Source organism: Micropterus salmoides, unplaced genomic scaffold (assembly GCF_014851395.1).
Source record: "Micropterus salmoides isolate LMB-PRFRI ecotype aquatic unplaced genomic scaffold, ASM1485139v1 Ms_hic_scaffold_18, whole genome shotgun sequence".
Lineage (NCBI taxonomy): Eukaryota > Metazoa > Chordata > Actinopteri > Centrarchiformes > Centrarchidae > Micropterus > Micropterus salmoides.
This window is the reverse complement of record NW_024040928.1, coordinates 8,441,450-8,460,356: the sequence shown is the minus strand read 5'-3', so window position 1 is coordinate 8,460,356 and position 18,907 is coordinate 8,441,450. Positions and strand designations below refer to the sequence as shown.

Below are 18,907 nucleotides of genomic sequence, written 5' to 3'. Positions count from 1 at the left end.
TTAAGAATGACTGGCCAACGTGGAATGCTGTGTAGTGGCAGGATGTCAGTGACTTATCGGTCAAAAAGGTTGTGTTTGTCATGAGCGTTTAAGACGTGACTACAGCCCCTGTGTGCTTGCTGTAAATAAACACAAACCCCTTCCAGAATTTGATACAAATAAAGTCATTTAATCAGCACTGTTTAACAGCATGGTCAACAAACATCATGGCTTTACAAACTCCTCTTTAGTGGTTTATCTTCAACCAAAATACAATTACAAGGGTGAAAGCAACTACTAAGAAAGTTGCAATGGTCACTGCAGGTCAGTCACATAGTATGTGTGGTAGGAAATGTCACATTACATCAAAGGCTTCCAAGCAACTCAAACATTTTAACAATCTCTTGACTTTAATTCCTCAGTTTCAGTGAGGGAAACCTGGCTGAGAGAAAGTAATGTTGCTGTTTGCAATTACATTTTTGCCTCCATAGACAGAAACGTAGAGCCTTAACAAACTGCGTGGTGCTGCAGACAGCTTGAGAGGAAACTTTGACGAGAAGAAAATGTTTCATGTCAGAGCTGAAGAGTGCAATTCCAGATCATAGTCGTGTGTTCCACCTGGTATATTATATTTATTAAAAGCATCACTGAGTTGTTATTCAATCCATGTTCTGTAGAAAATAAACAACAAATATTGGAATGACTCATTCAAAGAACAATGCAATTGAAGTCTAATGGATGTACAGTTAAGAGACCCCACAAAGGTTGTCATTCTGCACTAAAATGCCAAACACACCAACAGAAGCATTTCAACACTTGAATCACTTTGATGAACATTTATGGGAATGGTCACATTGTCAGACAATGGCCAGCTTTCCAACTGGGTACACTGATGCGGCCTCCAATTCACATCAATTAAGTGATGGAACATAAACACACACGAACAGGTATGTATGTACGTCGTACATGTATGCCACTTTTGTGGTGACCTCACACACAAAAGTCTTGATGAAAACAGTAAAACAAAACAAACACTTGACACTGAAAGCAGGTTGAAATGGAATGTCATTCCAGAAGATGACCACGTAAATTATGAGAATGATATCTGAAGCATACCCAAACAAATCTTGCAACTCTTCACTACGTCATCTGTACATATACAATGCCTGTCAGTAGTGCTAGCACTGAATTTAAAACGTGTAAGTTAAACACACACACACACACACACACACACGGAGCTGCCTTTCAGATAATAGTTTTTTTCACAAAAAGAAGATAGCTGAGCGGTGACCAAGACATTTTAAATAAAGCCGTCTGTATATCAGATAAGCACTGGAGCATCATCGTCATACATACAGATCTCAGTTACAGCGTGTCATCGTGCTCACAGATCTGTGTCGGCGCTGATTCACATGAAAGCACTTGAGTGAGAAGGACTTAGCAGAAGAAAAATAAAAATAAATCACATGTAGCTCATTAGCTTATAGAAATGTTAAAGAGACTGTGCTCAAGTTTTTGAGTGCAGGTGTAAACAGTAAATAAGGCTGAAATATATTTCTAGAAAATAAGCTGTAAAAAATATTCCTTCGTCTTGCTCCCTGGGATTCTTTCCCTGCTCTGTTTTCACTCTTTTGGAACATCTGCTTTACATTTTAAGAGAAAAGGTAGAAAACATATCTATACATATACAGTATATCCTTTGGTTAGGGAAAGAACCCAATATTCTATACTCTATTCAAGTAAAAGTGATTAGAAAAACAAGCCTTCAGATAAATACATATAGAGTCAACATGCTAATGTTACTCCTGTGAAGTAATGTATCTCTTATTGAGGTTTGGGATGCTAAGGCAATCACCAACTTCGGGATAAATAATATTTACATATTTAATTTTTTCCTTGTGTGTTCATCATAGCAAAACGGCTATGATCAGATTTCTTTTTCTTCAAGCACACAAGTAGGAACTCTTGACAAAGATCTGTCTACTTTGCAATAGGTTGTTTGAATTACAAAAAAAGTCCACATTGTTATTATTGCACAAAACAAAAAATACACATATAATGTGCACACAGGAATAAGACTTGACGTTAGACCGATGCATTCACAATAAGTTAGGACAAACTAAAAAAGGCTCTGAATGCAATTGGTTACAGCGGACACATACAGAAATGTGGGTAATTTTGGTCTTCCCCTACTATGGGAGAAACCAGCTGCACAGGTCCTGACTGCACCCAGGCTAATGAGTAATGCCAGTGTGCAGGTTTCAAAACAGGGTGGACTTTGGTTTGAGTCCAAGGGAGTGTAATAGGAGATATGGCGAAGTGGGGTGGAGAGACTGGCTCAGAGGAAGAGCGACAAAAAAAATAACAAATAACAAAAAGGGATATCAGCCAAGAAAAGGAAAAGTAAGCGAATGAAAGTGATTGATTATCATCCAGAGGCTTGATATGACAGGAAAGCGGATGATGTGGCTCAGTCCTGAAGCAGGCTCTCCTCAGCCACCCACCCAAGCGAGGGTAGAGGCTGTTCACGTCTGGAGTACTTCAGCTGCAGCAAGTCGCCCACTTCACTGATGGCCTCCAACGCCTGGCAAAAGAACAGGAAGACTGCTATTAATCTGAATCTAACGACATATTATTTATGTCAATCAACATTAAGTAAAGACAGCCAGACAAACGAGCCAGACAATATAAATTAAAACAACCAGGATGAGCAGATTGCGCACAGATAGCACAACTTGACAGGATTGGTTTTGTAGGTGATGTGACGAGCCTTAATCACACTTGGATTTTCAAGCACTAAACATGACAGAAGGCTCCCTGCATGAACCACAACTGAACATAAACTCCTCCACTTCTTTCCACAAGAGACTGTATCAGCATTGCAACACTGCAGGGCACCTGGAAACAATTTACCTTCCTGCTGACCTTTCTTCTGATTCCAAGGGTTTGAGAAATATCAAGAGCTGGCTTTTCCAAAGACGGAAAAAGCGGCTCCTCGAAGTGCTCTACAAAGGCAGGCTGATGCCCTTTAAATGGATTATTACAAACGGTGTTGACATGCTCCTCAGTAAGATGAATGAAGTGTCTTTGGAGAGACAGAGCAGCTCAAATAAAAGTCTCTGTCTGAGCCACACTGTAATACTTGGAGACAGCTTGGTCTTTCAAGTTCCTTTATAATAAAGGACATATTGGGAGCCTTTATTAGGCAACAGACACACTGGCACGTTGAGTATGTGGACACACACACACACACACACACACAAAACTGTCAGTCAGCACTGAGGCAGGTTCATCAACGGCTGAGAAATGCTTACAGAGTTGCCCATGAATCCAAACAAACGCTTATATCAGGGTGAGGTTAAAATTAAGTCTACAGCAATAAAAGTCTGTCCTGCAACAACATCCATTGAACTGTATCCAGTGGTGAAGAAGGCAGACTCTGAGCAGAGATCCAATGTCTTTCTCTTTGTATCTTAGATGATGAATAAAGATCAAATGGCAGTTGTATATTGGAAGCGGCAGCATTCAATAAAAACACAGAGCCCAGATCACCCAAGGAAACTTGTTTTACTCATCTCGCCCAATACAGAGAGGGGTGACCCTCTGACTGATTCATATAAGAGATGACAGTTGAGCAAATGTGAATAATCTTAGAGCCGTTTTGTCTGTGTTGCCAAAAATACCCGGATTTTTAAGAGCAACCATAACCATTTTAAAAGGGATTTTCATGCTGATTTTAAAGTTGTTTTCTTCCCATTGCAAGTGAAAACCCCCTAAACCATTTTAGAGTAAAGAGGCAAGACATCTGAGAACGGCTTCTGCCATAAGAAAGTAAAGGGAAAAAATAGCAAGAAAATGTAAAGGCACTGCTGATGATGTCACCCATCATCAGCCACAGTCATTTGTAGTGATTTAAAATAAAAGTGTAACCTATAGGATGGTCTCTGCTGGAAACTGAATTTTTATAATTCAATTTTAACCATGTTTTTGCATTATTGATTAAAACAACTACACGCTTCTATTTTAATATTTATAATAAATATAGATGCAACATTTTCTTTTTTCTATTTTGGACAGTGATTGGACAACTCGGATGACTTACTGTGTCAAGCATCTCTCTGGTATGGGCAGCCGAAACGCAGAAACGTGCCCTCGACTCGATGATGGGTGTTGCTGGGAATCCGACGACCACTGTGCCTATGTTTCTCTTCAACATCTCCCGACCAAATGCCCTGAAAAGCAACAGCAATATTAGACACAGGGCAACACTTTGCAAATCCTACTGACGATCTGACCTCCTCGCCGCCACCAACACCACATCTTGGGTCGTGTTCTCTTTAATGTGTGAAACTGAAATCATAAACAGTTTTCCACACACACTACATCAGACTCTATTTAGAGAAGGGATGGTGAGAAAAGTAATTGAAATTAGCGCATGAGCCTTTATGTGCTTTCCAAATGTGAAATCGCTTGGGAGATTGTTCCGATCAGCATTCGCAATAATCCTTGATGTTAGAAGCATTTAAAATATATCAAAATATTGAAATGGTGGAGAATCACATACCCAATTTTAGCAGGCATATAGAGCATCATGGGTACTACGGGCGAGTCATCGTTGCCATAGATGATGAAGCCCATGTCGTGGAGTTTCCTGCGGAAGTAGATGGTGTTCTTTGAGAGCTGTCTCAGGCGTTCAGCACCTGGAAAAGGCAGATAAAGAGGGATATTTCACAATGCGGGCATAAGACTGATATTAAGCTTATTTCTGTTACTCAAAGCAGAAATTTGGTAATTGGTAAACAGGTAATTACTATGGTAACTTAAGTTTTTAGGTGGTGAGCCTGCCCTACTTTACCGTAACTGTACCTTAATCATGAATGACGAGTGAACACTATTTCCAAGTGATGAGGAAAACCATATTATACTGTTGTTCTATTGCAATTAGAATATTTGGATAACGACTATCTACCAGTTTTATCTCTTAGCTTTGTTGATTAAAGCCCCTTATTGCCCATGGTGCACCCACACAGGTGTTGTCTCTTAATTTGCCTGATTAGACCTCTTCTCATCAGATCTGTGTTCTTGATTGGCATTTTTCTACTCACTCTCCTGATGCACCTGTCGGGCCGATGCCACTTACACCTTTATTATTTGTATTAGTACATGAAGTTAAGTGACCTCACGCAGCTCCAGGCAACCAGTGCCAAGGTGTAATCAGCCACCATGAGTGAAAACAACTGTGGGGATGTGCAGGTCTAACAACACTATTTTTAGTTATTATTTACGCTTGTAAGCCTCATAAAACTGTATCATCAGCTGTTGTTCAGAGGAGGAAACAGCATGTACTTTTGCAGTGATCCATCACTGATATCTGCACTCTTCTGTTTTACATTGCAGAACATTAATATCATCTGATGGCACGAGCCCAAGGTAGTCTAATAAAACTGATACACGGTGCAGTAGGAAGTCACAATTAATGATCTAAGTCCTGCTCCACTAACAAAACCATGTGTGTAAAACCCATGAGTAAACAAAGTCTTTCAACCTGCCCTCCACTTATTTGGAGATAGTACTACACAACTCGCCTTTGAAGACAACCAGGATTCTTTAAAGTCGAGGTCAAGGGGCTGAAAGTAAACAGGCATCAATCCTCACGTGTCACGTCTGATGCACACTGTGGGTTCACTCGCTGAATCCTCGGCCTGAGCTTCCAGAGACAGCATCTTAACCAAACAAATAACCATATGGCACAAAGCGCCAACAGCAACACAAACATCTGCCTGGCTGTGCTGAAAAACAGCAGAAACACCACTGCTTCAAAGTGCCCTGAGACACAACAAGTCTGACATTATATTTATCCAGACATTCCCCCCCGTCAAGGAATCCAAACCTTTTCTCATCACTCAGTTTGCAAAAAAACAGTAGCATGATATTCAGACACTTTTCAAGGGGCTTTGTTTTCATCCTTAAGAAAGCTTTGCCCGTCTCATGCCCTTATTTCCTATGCACACATTTGATTGATGTGAGCTTCAAACAACAAACGCCCATTTTGATGCAGGCCTATGCTGGGAACCATGAGCAGCCATCCTTAGTGATTTAAACACAACAACTGTTTGCAGGCAGCTCCACTGTCACTTCAACTTTGTGTCTTGTGTCTGAATCTTTAAAGGCCTGAATTTCAAACTGTGAAAGGGCTGCAACCAATCAGACTGTCACTGTTAAGTCTTCTACAAGGAGAACTGGGATTTGTTGTAAGGTCAGCCAGTCTGGCCTTCTCTTCTCAGAAATGGCTGTGGAACAGTCATACTATACGGTTTGCTCCAGGTGTTTACTCCTGTACCAAATGACTGAATGGCTTGGGAGCGAGGTAATCTGATCTTATATCAGCATTTTAAGCCCCATAAACAGTAAAGGGGCGCCGCCCTACAAGAAAAACAAGGCTCAGTGATCTATTTGTGTGTGTAGGTGATGAGTCCAACAGAGTTTGATCTGCACAGGTCTCTGGTCCTACGCACCATGCTGCTTTGTACCCAGCATGAATGCAAAGAAGCACGCATACGCAAAGAAACACATCTGAAAGCCATAAAAGGGAGAGGGCAAAAGAGTCAGCATAGCACCTCTCCAAGATCTTCCATCAGCCTGGACTGCGTCGGGCAGAGGAAGGGAACTGTCTACACATTAGTTTTAAAAATGCACATCCCGAAAGATAAAGACAGGAGGAGGCTGCTGTAGAGGACTACAGAGAGAGCCTGAGATATGAAAAACCATGCTGAAGAGACACAATCAAACTGCAGGATTTATCTTACCATCACCAGACTTACCGCACCAGGGTAGCGGTAAAATAAAATAAATAAATAAAAATCACATGAAACTCTTCTGCTTACAAAAGCTGAGGTAACCATCTCAATATATTAGGAAAAAAAACATAATTTTTAATAAAGTAATACAGCTTTACTTAGAGGGGACACCCACTGTCAGCCAACTTGAAAAACAATATCATGTGACATTCTAAAACTTAAAAATCATAAATTTGCATCCAATTTTGTAGTTGCAATTGGCATGTTGTCAATGTAACTGTATAAAGGGCATGGACCAATGTGGCACTTAGAATCTGACAATGACAAACAGATAAGAATGTCTAACACACCTTTATTTACTGGTTAATCATTGCAAGTTGGCCACAGATAGTAGCCTTTATCAAATAGCCGGGAATTAAGCATTGCCAAGGTAAATCAGCACACTCAGTGGGAAGGAGTCAAAGTACAAAAGGCGGCAAAGCTGAAAGAAAGAAACCAAATGTCAACCAGTCATCTGCTACAGACCCGAGGTTTTACAGGAATTAATGAAGTCTGAGTCACAGGCTTACACTGCCACCTTGTGGTTATTGATGGAAGGCCATGCCAAGAGACCAGATGGTGATTAAAGCTCTCTTTTTAACACATATGCATAGATGCACCTTTAAGTGTCATTTTCTGGCACCTACCCAGTGTTGTCCCGTCCTCGCCCATGATGATCTTCATAGAGGTGATTATCTGCTGGGCCACAGGAGGGGACATGGAGGTGGCGTACAGGGCGCTATGGGAGTGGCGCCGCAGGTAGTCGATCAGCTCCTGACATAGAAATGATATTAAAGTTGTTTTTATTTTCCAATAACAACATTTTAGAATCTTTATTTTGTTTCTGTAAAAATAAAATGTCCCATCATGGATAGACAATGACATACAAGTTATGAGAAATGTGTTAAGGATGCCGATTACTGATGGTGGGTAAAACTATATTTTAATTCGGGTATTTTGCATTAGAGAATAGATGGAACGATTTCAAAAATCCTATTACCACATTATTTCTTATGCAGGAGATGATGTAATTGGTTACATAGAAGCTTTACATTTTAATTATTGTAAATGAACCAGATTGAAGGATCAAGCTGAGTTTCCTCATTGAAGGAAACAATATTTCAGTTAATGCACCATCAACTGGGCATTTCACATTGAAAAGATGTGTGCTTGAGTGTTTCAGCCAGTTATTTCTGTTTCTATTTCTTAACCTACGCAAATTGAAGTAGCCTTGTCTGCAGCACTGACTGAAAACAAAACAAAAAACCTGAAGCTAAATTTCCCATTGCTGGTAAACAGTGCTGACCAATACCAAAACTGAATGACACACAATGTGTTGGATCTCAGCAGTAAGGAACTTGCTACAGTCCCTAAAGAGGGTGACTAAGCTCTCTGGCTACTGTAATCAGTATTCTACATTATCCCTTACAACAGAGAAGGCGTCGTCTTCCATTGTCTGACCTCAGCTTTACCTGTGCTATAGTTCACCAACCTTTTTGCCTCCAATGTATCCTCCGGCAGCACCAAAGCTTTTGGTGAATGTTCCCATCATGATGTCGACATCTTTTGGATCCAGGTCAAAGTAGTCCACCACTCCTCTACCATTAGGTCCCAGGGCCCCGATACTGTGGGCCTCATCCAGGTACAGATACGCCTTGTAGCGCTTCTTCAGAGCAATGACCTCTGGCAGACGCACAATGGACCCCTCCATACTTCAGGACAAGGAAATGTTGCAGAAATCAATTAATTCAGAGTAGTCCCACAATTTATGCTATGATATGCTTAGACCTAAAAAATAAACTCTTTATTTGAATTTCATAAGCTTTCTCACTCCATAATATTCTGACAAAAGCTCTTTTATGAAGATACAGTATTTAGTTAGACTAACTGACACTCTCAATCTAAACGAACATCAGAAAGCCGCATAAACGTTTTTTAGGCCTGGTGCACACAAGAGGATTTTCAAATCTTAATCGATTTTAAAAACGTGGTACATCACAGACCTAATCCTAAAAAATGCACACACCAGATGATTCAGGACCACACTCGGCTTTTATACTAGACGATTTCAGTTCTGTTATGTGTTGTGCAGGGGGGGGAAAAAAAATAAAAAAAATAAAACAGAATACAATTGTGGGTGAACTTGTGGCTGAAAAGACGTAATCAGAATGGTTTATACATTTTTCGAGCAAGTACACAGCACGTTGGTGATGCTTCCCGGTCAGCTCGCTCTCACTGGCTGTTGCAGGGTTCTGATCAAAGGCTCCACAATTACGATTACATCAGTAAACACCTCACACTACAGTATCTTTTTGGCTGATAATCTGTACCTACCAGCCTTGGATCGGGAACATCCCTGCGATTGACGGGAGGGGGGGGGAATCGCATTCAAAATCAGCCCAATTATTCTCACGTGTGCAGCCAGCATTAGTTGTGTATGATAATGTCTGTGTAGGTACTATCTATTTTAGGAGCTACTTAGAAAATCCCAATGGAACTGAAACACCATTAGCATTGCATAAGTAAAGTGCATCGAGTCTGTCAGGGTGTCTGAGTCTCTGAGAACTATATTGATCAACAGAATTGATTGCTTTTATAGTAAGTACACCTCAAAGAACAAGGAATGCATTATGCTTATGGGATAGTGGGCACACTTCCAAATTTTACTAAACAAAATGATATAAGGGAGCGTTAGCATTATCAACTGTCTGCATGACAAATTGTAAAATTGGTATTCACACTTTGTCCCATCAGAAAATGTCTTTGTTTATTCTGTTTTATACAAAGTCAGGACATGACTGTGACATCTAGTGAATCCGTGTAGCGAAATGTTCCCACACTGAACTCTAATCTGCTGAAATACTGCTTTAACGCACGTCTGCATTGGCTTCACTTTTCAGACGTCAAGGTTCCTGCTTGGGCCACATAATAAAAAGAGCCTTCACGTCCTGCCATTTAGGTCCTATGGCAGGCTTGGTAAATCAATGTATTTGCATTGTGACACCATAATGTCACACGTAACAGTTCTACACTTGGCCAAGGAAGTATATGGTTAAATACTACACATCTGTTTTGAACTCCTTTCATGCTTTTTCTTAAATGTACATATAAAAAAAAAAAAAATAAGTGTACTGTGCACGTGTGTGAGAGAAAGCCAAAGATTATTGTGTATACCTGTATATGCCCTCCACCACAATGAGAATTTTCTTCCAGGGTCGGTGGGTTCTCGGCTGTCCGTGCACAATAGCATCTCTCAGCAGCTTCTCCAGGCTTTGCATGTCTACAATAAAGAGAAAAGACTTGTTGTCTACGTTGTCTCAGGATAGATTTTGTTCTCCTAAAGTAATACGAGAGCTTTCTTTAATTAATGAATGAGTGTCAATATTTTATGATCACAACACTTAAGCACTGAGGGTGTTTTCTTAGCAGTCAGACTGCCTGGCTTGTGTTTGCTGATTGTGTGCTTGGATAACTGTAAGTCAGGATCTCTGGTGACCGTGTGGCCACACCCACTACTGTGTGATTCAATAAAGTAATTGAGAGAAAGACAAAGTCACAATTTTATCTAACTCTTCTCAGGTATGGTGCTCATTATTGGAGGTCACCCACTGTTGTGTTTGTAGACCCGAATTGTAGAGCCAGACAGGCGGGCACCCAGCACCAGTGACGCGTGATTCAGCTCGTCGCTCAGAATAAGACAACCCTAAAACAAGAAGACAAAAAGATTTTTTGTAAGAGATTTGATTGTTTTAGCTTGTGCATCAGGAGAGCAGCAATCCAAAATTAGTCAGAAAAGTCAAACACTATTCAGGGAGAAATATTCAATCCGCTTCAGATCTTTGCTTGCATAATTTTAACACTCCCGAGGTTTTTTAGTGTTGAGCAATGATTTTGATTATTCCTCTTTGAGGAACACTGAACTGAAGTCTCTGGATACACGCGGTGTGACTAATGATGCAGGCTTCTTCAGGTTAAGCTGTTCACATGAACTTTTAATACTCCGTGACTAAGTATACCTGTTGCCATGAATTAATGTCTATATATGGTTTCTGCCCTCAGACAAGTATGAAAAGGTCAATCAAGTGCAGTTTTCTTTTTTGTTTGGCAAATAATACTTAATTATTATTTAATTCTATTAATGCTAAAATGGACCCTTAACCCCATGTGAAGTTAGTACATGTGGTGAAAACAATAAATGAAGACTTATGGTATTAAAAGCCAAACTAAACCTAAATAAAATAGCCTGTTGATTAGCAAAGAAGATCTAATAATAATTTAATAATCCGAGTGTAAGCTCCTACATGCACTGACCATGACCAGGCAAATATATTTCCACGATGGGAAAATTTGTTCATCATATCATAAAAATTTTGGACGCCTCATCCACACCAAAAAGTCAACACACCCTCTGGCCAATGGACAAATATGCTTGAAACAACACACAATTATACCATGACTTAATGTGAACTAGCAGAAAATAGACAGACACAGCTATGTATTTATGAAGCCATGATAAGGGCAGTGACTCAAATCTTTACTGTAAGTTTCTCTCGTCCTCTCTGTCCATCTGCATTTCAGTTCTCACTCTTCACACTTATCAGGAAATGTCACAAGGTTCATGTGCCCGACAGCTCAGATTTTTACTTCCTGTTCAAGCAACATTGGCTAGGGAAGAAAAGGGAAAGTAAGGGCTGGTACGTGTGATATGTTGGGGTTACAACAACAGTGGCAGGGACTCAGAATGTTTTGAAAGCTTTGGCCGGAAACTAGTGTGTTGAAGAACAGTCTGAACTTTTCAAGCTTGGCCGGCAAATGTAGCTTGTTTTCGCTTCAAACGGGAAACTGTTAATGGCACGCTACTCACATACTCACACAATACTAGGGTTCGACATATATGTTTTTTTCCGAGCCGATCCCGATTATTTGTAAGCAATTAGACCGATGACCGATATGGGGAACTGATATACATTTCATGTAAAATTTTGGTGTCAAAATTTAGAATAACAAACTCCAACACAAAACTTTGTTAAAAACAACAAGATTAAAGTTAATTGTCATGTTTAATCTTTCAATTAAATGAATTAGAGATCCATCACAGAGATGCACTTATCATAAACTTTGTCTTTACCTGCTGCCATTTATATTGTATTTATTTGATATTGTCAGGATTTTATTGATACATTTATTGATACTATTTATCGGTTCTGTTCTTAATCTATACTCTTATTGGCTTTTCATTACTAAATAATTGCTTTTAAAATTTCAATGATGTGAAAAAGAATAAATTCTGAAATGTAATCAAATTTAATATTTTATTATAATCAACTGTTTTAGAGCAGCAACAAAAGTAAAGTTTACAGCAGCAAAGTCACTTAAAATCAATATCCCACTGCAAACTAATGGAACATGTAAAATAAACTATATACCTGCTGCTCCTGGTAGAGAGAAGCTGGTTTGCCTAAACAACCAGCCGAGTTTGCAAGGATTTGCTAAATTTTAAGGTACGTAGCATCTCAGCTAAACAGGCTACAGACAGAGAGAGAGACTTCGTTTTAGCTTATTTATAAACAAACTAGCTATTAGCTGAGCTAGCACATGTGACTGTAAAACCAAAATACAGCTGCGGTGGATGAGACAGAGCAGATTAAAATATCGCTCTGTACACGTTCCTGCTTGTGGTACTGATACAGTATCAGCCTTTTACTAGTAGTTCTGGTTTGGCTGTTTCAGAGCCAAAGGAGCGCATTTTTTAATTAATGGATTATATCGGCTATCTCTTTTTAAATGACCTATGCAGATTATTGGAATAATGCTAAACAGCGACCACGATAAATGGCCAGGCCAATTATTGGTCAACCCCTATACAATACAGCATGGGTACAGGGGTCAATGCAACTACAAACACAGAAAATCATAAAATAAAATAAAAATCAAGAGGAGTAGGACATTCTAGGGAGAACAAAAGAATAAAAATAAAGAACAAAAACAAACAAAGGAAGTGAATGAAATTCCACACCTTCCCAGTGAGAGCAGGAATGTTCATGGAGTTGGTTGCGAAGCCCATGCCAAAAGCCATAGATGACTCAACACCCAGGAACCTGGCAACCAACTGCTCCAGCTCCTCATGGATGTCTAGGTTCCCTGGAAACAACATAATCTCAGTTTAACTACAACTTCCAGAGCTGTCTTATGGGATAAGTGTTCAAGTCACATTTGATTTCTTATGCCTGTTTGACAAACAGTGAGGTCAGTCCACTTCCCTTGAAGGTTTCCTGCCATGTTTTTTTTACTTCTAATAGTGCTATGGAGCTATTTTTCCTAGGAGTGTGTCCCTGTTTTGTTTATCTTATGCATGAGGACACACAAGCACAGATGCATGCGATGTACAGTCCCACCAGTGGTGTCACAGTAATCCACTGATCAACAGTGGATAATGTGCCAGCAAAAGTAGGGAATAAGAGTGCAAGCTAGTAAACATGGATGTAAAACATACTGGATTTAAATTTTATTTTATTTTTTATTTATTTTTTTAAATCGGCTTTGCAAATGTTTTAAGAAGAAAGGAAATGCAAATGCAAGTTTAAAAGGAAGCTTTAGCAAACTAGGCACTGAACCAAAAAGCACTTCAGAAAAAGTTTTAACAGTGTGTGACTATATTTCATACTCAATCTTTCAGTCCTTCAAAACCACTTAAGCCTGTGGCCTTTGACAAAAGAGGGCACAGTTGTTAAGGTACCAGCTGAGGTTTAATAAAGTCCATTTCATCATGAATTTACTTCATTTTTATAATAAAAGCACACTTAGATGATGATGAATCTTGAAAGCTTTTTTTCAAACCCGATCATTTGTTCAAAATAACTTGATTTGACCCTTACCCATCTCACAGCGAGTGCTGCCCACTCCAACGCCATACTTTCGTGTGGACTCGATAGCAGCATCGGCACAAGCCCCCGTGTTCTCAGCAAAGCCGAGGTAGTTGTATGAGCCCATGTTGATGACGTTCTTCACCACTTTGCCTGTGTGCCTGAGAGAAACAGAGAAAGGCAGACACAGAATTGGTACCCTGACTCCAGGTTAATAAAAATAATTCTCTTCAACATGTGTGCCTGTCTGCCTTGGCTGCCTGGCAACATTTCTTGCTCAATGTTATCCTTCACTAGTTATCATGCACTGTGATAATATACAATAGTTTATTGTCCTAAGGGAATTCAGCTGCCATACTGCACGTTACACTGTACATACCAAAAACATGACACAACCGTCACTGCCATCAGTTTGTCTGCAGAAATATTTGTGCTCTTTCCTCATTTGTATTAACTGTTTCACAAAAGCCTGAATTCATTGGCCCTGTTAACACTCAATAATACAAAGGTTTCTGTATATTAATGTATGTTTGTTTCTTAAAAATATCACAGAACTAAAGCAATTCTTGTAGATTAGTGAGTTCTCAAGTAGGGTGAAACGTTTCAGCGATTAAATCGATTACTAAAAAGTATCTACACAAATTCCTTGCATCGATGCTTCGTTTAATCCATATAAGTATAAAGCGCACTGTTTCGCACGGACATTTATGACCTTCGCACTTACGCTGTGTGAACATGACGTGATTATGATGCAACTTTAGCATTTAACGTACATCATGATTGATTGTTAGGTTGAAGGCTAGGAAAAGTAAGCTACAATCCTCTGCTGTAAATGTACACAAGTGCATTTGTTCTCCACCTATTTGGGCCGTGAGTTTGGGTTGTAACGTCACAGTCATGAGTTAACTTACACATTACCCGAGGGGCGCTGCCGCCAATCAAAAGTACTTCTTAAACGATGCATCGTTGAAATAATCTGTAGAAGCTTTGAGTACCAAAATCATCGTTAGCTGCAGCCCTATTCTCAAGAGGGAAAAAATGAAGGTAATGGGACAAAGTAAATCACTTATATGCCATTCATTTAAATTTTGTGCCGTCTCGATTGTATTGATACCAGATTGTTTTTATACTAGTTCTGTCATTTAAAGAGGAGGTTGTGTTTAGGGCTGCTTGTGTTCATGTATAGTGTTTCTGTTCAGTACCATGTGACAGATACTAGTGCTTCTCAACACCTGAACCAATAATCTGACTCATGGCTTGCGTCACTCTTATTCACTCTTACTCCTGATGAGCACAAACAGACAGAGAACAGCAAACTCTCAAAACCACAACACAATGCAGCAACTTACTCAAAGGTCCAATTGTAGTCATGGGAAACTCTCTCCACTAGGTCCATCTTAGCACCGGGGACACTACAGATGGGTCGGTTCCAGTTGTCTCGAATCCTCATGTACAAGTTCCTGGTGTAAAAGTTCTCAAAGTCCTGATAGAGGGGGACAAAATCCTGCAGGGAAAAGCAGAAAGTGTAGATAATGTTTTTAATGTCCTGTCTTGACAGTTCATTATATTCCAAAAGATGCAATCTCTGTTCTGTGGCAGACAAGGGCAACAGTCAATGATTACTGCTGAACCGGAAATAATGGGTGTGACAGAGTCTGTGTCAAAGACTTGCAACACCTTGACAGCTAATGTAGCAGTTCTTTTCAAGGATTAGATATCCAAAAGTCTCAATATTAAACCTTTAATGCAGTGCTGTAATAATAGTTTTAATTTGCAACCTCTGCTTACAAAACTGAACTTTTTTTTTTTAATTATATGTCTTGAAATGATTGGTCTGGCTGATGTGACACCGTGTACTTTCCTGTCAATTAGTTTTTGATTTAAAAAAAAATAAAAATATCAGCCTGCACTCAAAGAGTTTAATGTAAAAACTACCTTCTGCTCCTCTCGCTCCTGAGCCACGTGGCAGTTCTCGATGTTCCAGTTGCGAAGGAAGTCTCGGAGGTAGCCAAAGATGGTGAGGATGCCGTAGCCCATGTAGGTGAGCACGGCCACCAGTAGAGGAGTCTCCTCAAACGATTCCAAAAAGGGCTTCTTGTACAGGCTGGAGTTGTGTGTGACATTTTGGTTCTGGGGGACAATAAAGTAAACGAATGTGTCTACAAGTTACAACTGAAATTACAAATTACATTTTTGCGCATTTTGTCAGAGTAAAACTAAAGACCATTCTTCCCCAAACACATCTAAACCCAAGGCACAGATACATTTAGGAGTAATAAATTGTACCACTTTCTTGAAAAAAGCTGGTGGTTTCTCCTTTTGAAAAAAGGTAATGTTTATCTATGCTGTTTACTCATTAAGTCTGCCACACTTGGAAGCCCAATAAATTGTGACAGAAAGTAGACTAGACCAATCCAAAATGATCTGAGCAAACACTAGAGGACAGCAGGGTTCATTTAAAATTGTGTTATTTGTGGAAAGAGAGTTCGAAACCTAATAAAAGCTACAACAAACACATTAATTCATGGAGCCCTAATCATGCACAGGCCCCCGTGGACCAGTGAGCGGTAAAATGGCCATCAATCCAGGGTTCTCATTCATTGAGTTTTATGAATAGCAATATTGATCTTGGATTATGGGACCATATTAAATGTGGTTACACATTGGAGGAGCGCCACAAAAACTAGCATTATTTCAAGGTGAACTGGCGGTCTACAAAAACCAACATAAAACAAATGAAGGCGGCCAGTCATTATAGGCTCTGGCTGGCAGCTTAGCAACCACACCTCATGTGACCAGTCATGCTTCTCCAAGAAATACCTCTGAGCTAGGGAACAGGAGAGTAATGCATTGTGTGTTTATGTATGTGTATATATAAACCAGTCAAACAGGTCTCTATCTAAAGCTAAAACAAACAAACAAACACTGAAAAGGCCAGTAGACCAGAAGCCATGGTTTGTGTCTCTAACAGTGAGCACATAAACATTTTCACATCCAAGTACACCGCTCAAAGAGACTGTTGCATACTGATGCCAACCACAGCAGCTAAATACAGTTTGACTGACATCATATTTGCTTAGTCATTTATACCTGTAGACAAACAGTGACTGAGAAGAGGTAGACCTGCTGTGCTGTTTGTTTAGAGCTGGACAGCACAGCAACTGTCCCAGGAGGAGCATCCAGCCAACACACTGTAGAAATCTGTTCTTTCACACGCTTGCTCTGCAGCTCAAGAGATGATGATCGCATTACACTGTACACACAATAAGAAAAGCTTGCAAGTGGTGTACGTTTCACGTTAGAGTAAATAAGTGAGCGAGTCCTCTTCCTGCTAATTGCCTCGTCAATTCATGAGGGAGCTACTATCAACACTACCATCCCTGCTGAAAAATGTTAGTGAGATCACATTTTCATAGGTCTATGTGCATCTACCTCACTTTCACTTACCTTATCAAGAACCTGCAGAGCTCATATGACAATAGGGTGACATGACGCAACTTTCCATGTTGATACCAACCCTGAGTATGACTAACCTTTATGTATTGGTAAATACGGTTCATAGTGTCATTAGGGATAGGCCAATCAAACTGTTTAACATCACTAAATAAGAACTTCTGGCAGGATGGAGATATTATATGCTTAAGAATATAACTGGCATGGCAGCCATAGAATCTGGTCTTAATTGTGTAAATACACAGTATGTTGAAAACTGTGGCAAAACTTCTCTTTTTTGTTGAATCTAAACATCTGAAGAAGAAAAAAAAACAATGACACGTGTGTACCCCACCATCACCACTAACATTACACACAGTCTGGGTGTTTTCTGTGCTTTGGTTCCAACCTAGGAAGGACCACACCCTTCATAGCCTGGAGACATTCCTCTCCTGCTAAAGTGTCATGGGAAGGAGCAGGCCTGTCCTCCTCCCCCAGGAGACAGACACAGTTCTCTAGTTATAACACTACAGGGTCTTGGTCTTCTTCATAATAGACTCTGTGTAAACAGAGACCGGTCAACACACACATACACACACACCGGGGTGTAAGGTTGCAAAAAAAAAAAAAGTCACCACTACAATCCTCCATGATCAGGTGGCATGCACCATTATCAAGAAGTTCTAAAACGCAAAAATAAGTGTCGCCTTTAAAGCTCATACTACTGGCTACAAGCTAAACTTGTGTTTTAAAAAACACAATGTTCATAATATTGAGTATTTCTAAAGCCACGTGACTGGGAAATTAAGTATCACAATTTAATTCCGGGTAGCAGTTGGCAGCAGCTAACGTTAGCTTGAAATATGTCGCATTGGATTGGGACCAACGGCTACGCTAGCAAATAACGGAAGGCTGAGGCCGTTATATAAACTATATAAATCAAACCACTTAGCTAACGTTATAATGTTACATTAATGAAGGCAGTTCATCTCACGTGCCCCTGCAAATAAAACATAACGTTACACCAAACTAAAATTTATAGCCGCAATTAAACACGGGGAAAAAACAAATGAATAACACATGAGCTAACGTTAACATGATTTTCTTAATTGAAAGTATTCTACTAACGTTACACTAATACCGAACACACCATTGTTTGTTTATAGCCCCCCCCCCCCCCCCATCGAGCAGTTGACGGCTGGGCCTTACCTTCCCCCTGGGACGACGATACTTCTGTTGCTGTTGAAACAGGCAATGGTTCTTCACGAAGCCATTTTTAGTCGATTTCCTACCATTTGTGGTCCGGTGACAGGCGTCTCCGTTTAGCAGCTTGTTCGCGGAGCTTTCCGTCATCTTGGTCTGCCGACTGGGACTGGAAATTTCACGATTTGAAGTTGCTCAACTTGTGAAACGTTGATCGTGAAGTCATGTATGAGCAGAAAATGAAGACTGGTTAAACGCCCACTCTGCACCGTGACCGCACGAGCCTGCCGGAAATCCACACCCCTGAGTAGTTTCATTGGCCAACGCCGTCACAAAGATCGTCTATATGACAACGATTCATAACTGTAAAACTGATGATACACAGGGGAACTTTTTGAGCAATCTTGCTAGTGGCGACGCGGGGCGGGTGGCGGAGTGATGGGGGTCAAGGGATTACGGTAGTAATCTTTACTCATTACTACTGACGGCAACGTTGCCCTGCACGATTGCTCTAAAAGTTGCTCCGTGTATCATCAGTTTAAGAGTTGCAGAACGCACTGAGGAAACGGAGACCTCCTTTATATTTAGCCTCTG

At 40.1% G+C, this 18,907-nt stretch overlaps 1 protein-coding gene across 1 annotated transcript; it reads right to left on the bottom strand.

Moving 5' to 3' along the window:
* Positions 1-147: 147 nt before the first annotated feature.
* sptlc2b (serine palmitoyltransferase, long chain base subunit 2b) lies at positions 148-18,567 on the bottom strand. Its single transcript, XM_038726388.1, has 12 exons — positions 18,320-18,567; positions 15,614-15,808; positions 15,028-15,182; positions 13,691-13,839; positions 12,832-12,956; positions 10,425-10,518; positions 9,990-10,095; positions 8,308-8,527; positions 7,463-7,589; positions 4,544-4,679; positions 4,082-4,211; positions 148-2,563 (listed from the first exon to the last, which is right to left on the bottom strand). The coding sequence occupies exons 1-12, from the start codon at positions 18,461-18,463 to the stop codon at positions 2,450-2,452; spliced, it is 1,695 nt and encodes a 564-aa protein (XP_038582316.1). The 5' UTR covers positions 18,464-18,567; the 3' UTR covers positions 148-2,449.
* Positions 18,568-18,907: the final 340 nt, after the last annotated feature.

What these genes read in the sequence shown, in the direction of transcription:
- sptlc2b (XM_038726388.1), bottom strand. Translation starts at nt 18,463, where the DNA reads ATGACGGAAAGCTCCGCGAACAAGCTGCTAAACGGAGACGCCTGTCAC. An exon ending in GTGGTGGAGGGCATATACAG is followed by an intron (nt 8,528 to 9,989) that starts GTATACACAATA and finishes CTTGTCCTGAAG; the next exon opens with TATGGAGGGGTCCATTGTGC. An exon ending in TATATGCCTGCTAAAATTGG is followed by an intron (nt 4,212 to 4,543) that starts GTATGTGATTCT and finishes GTTGCTTTTCAG; the next exon opens with GGCATTTGGTCGGGAGATGT.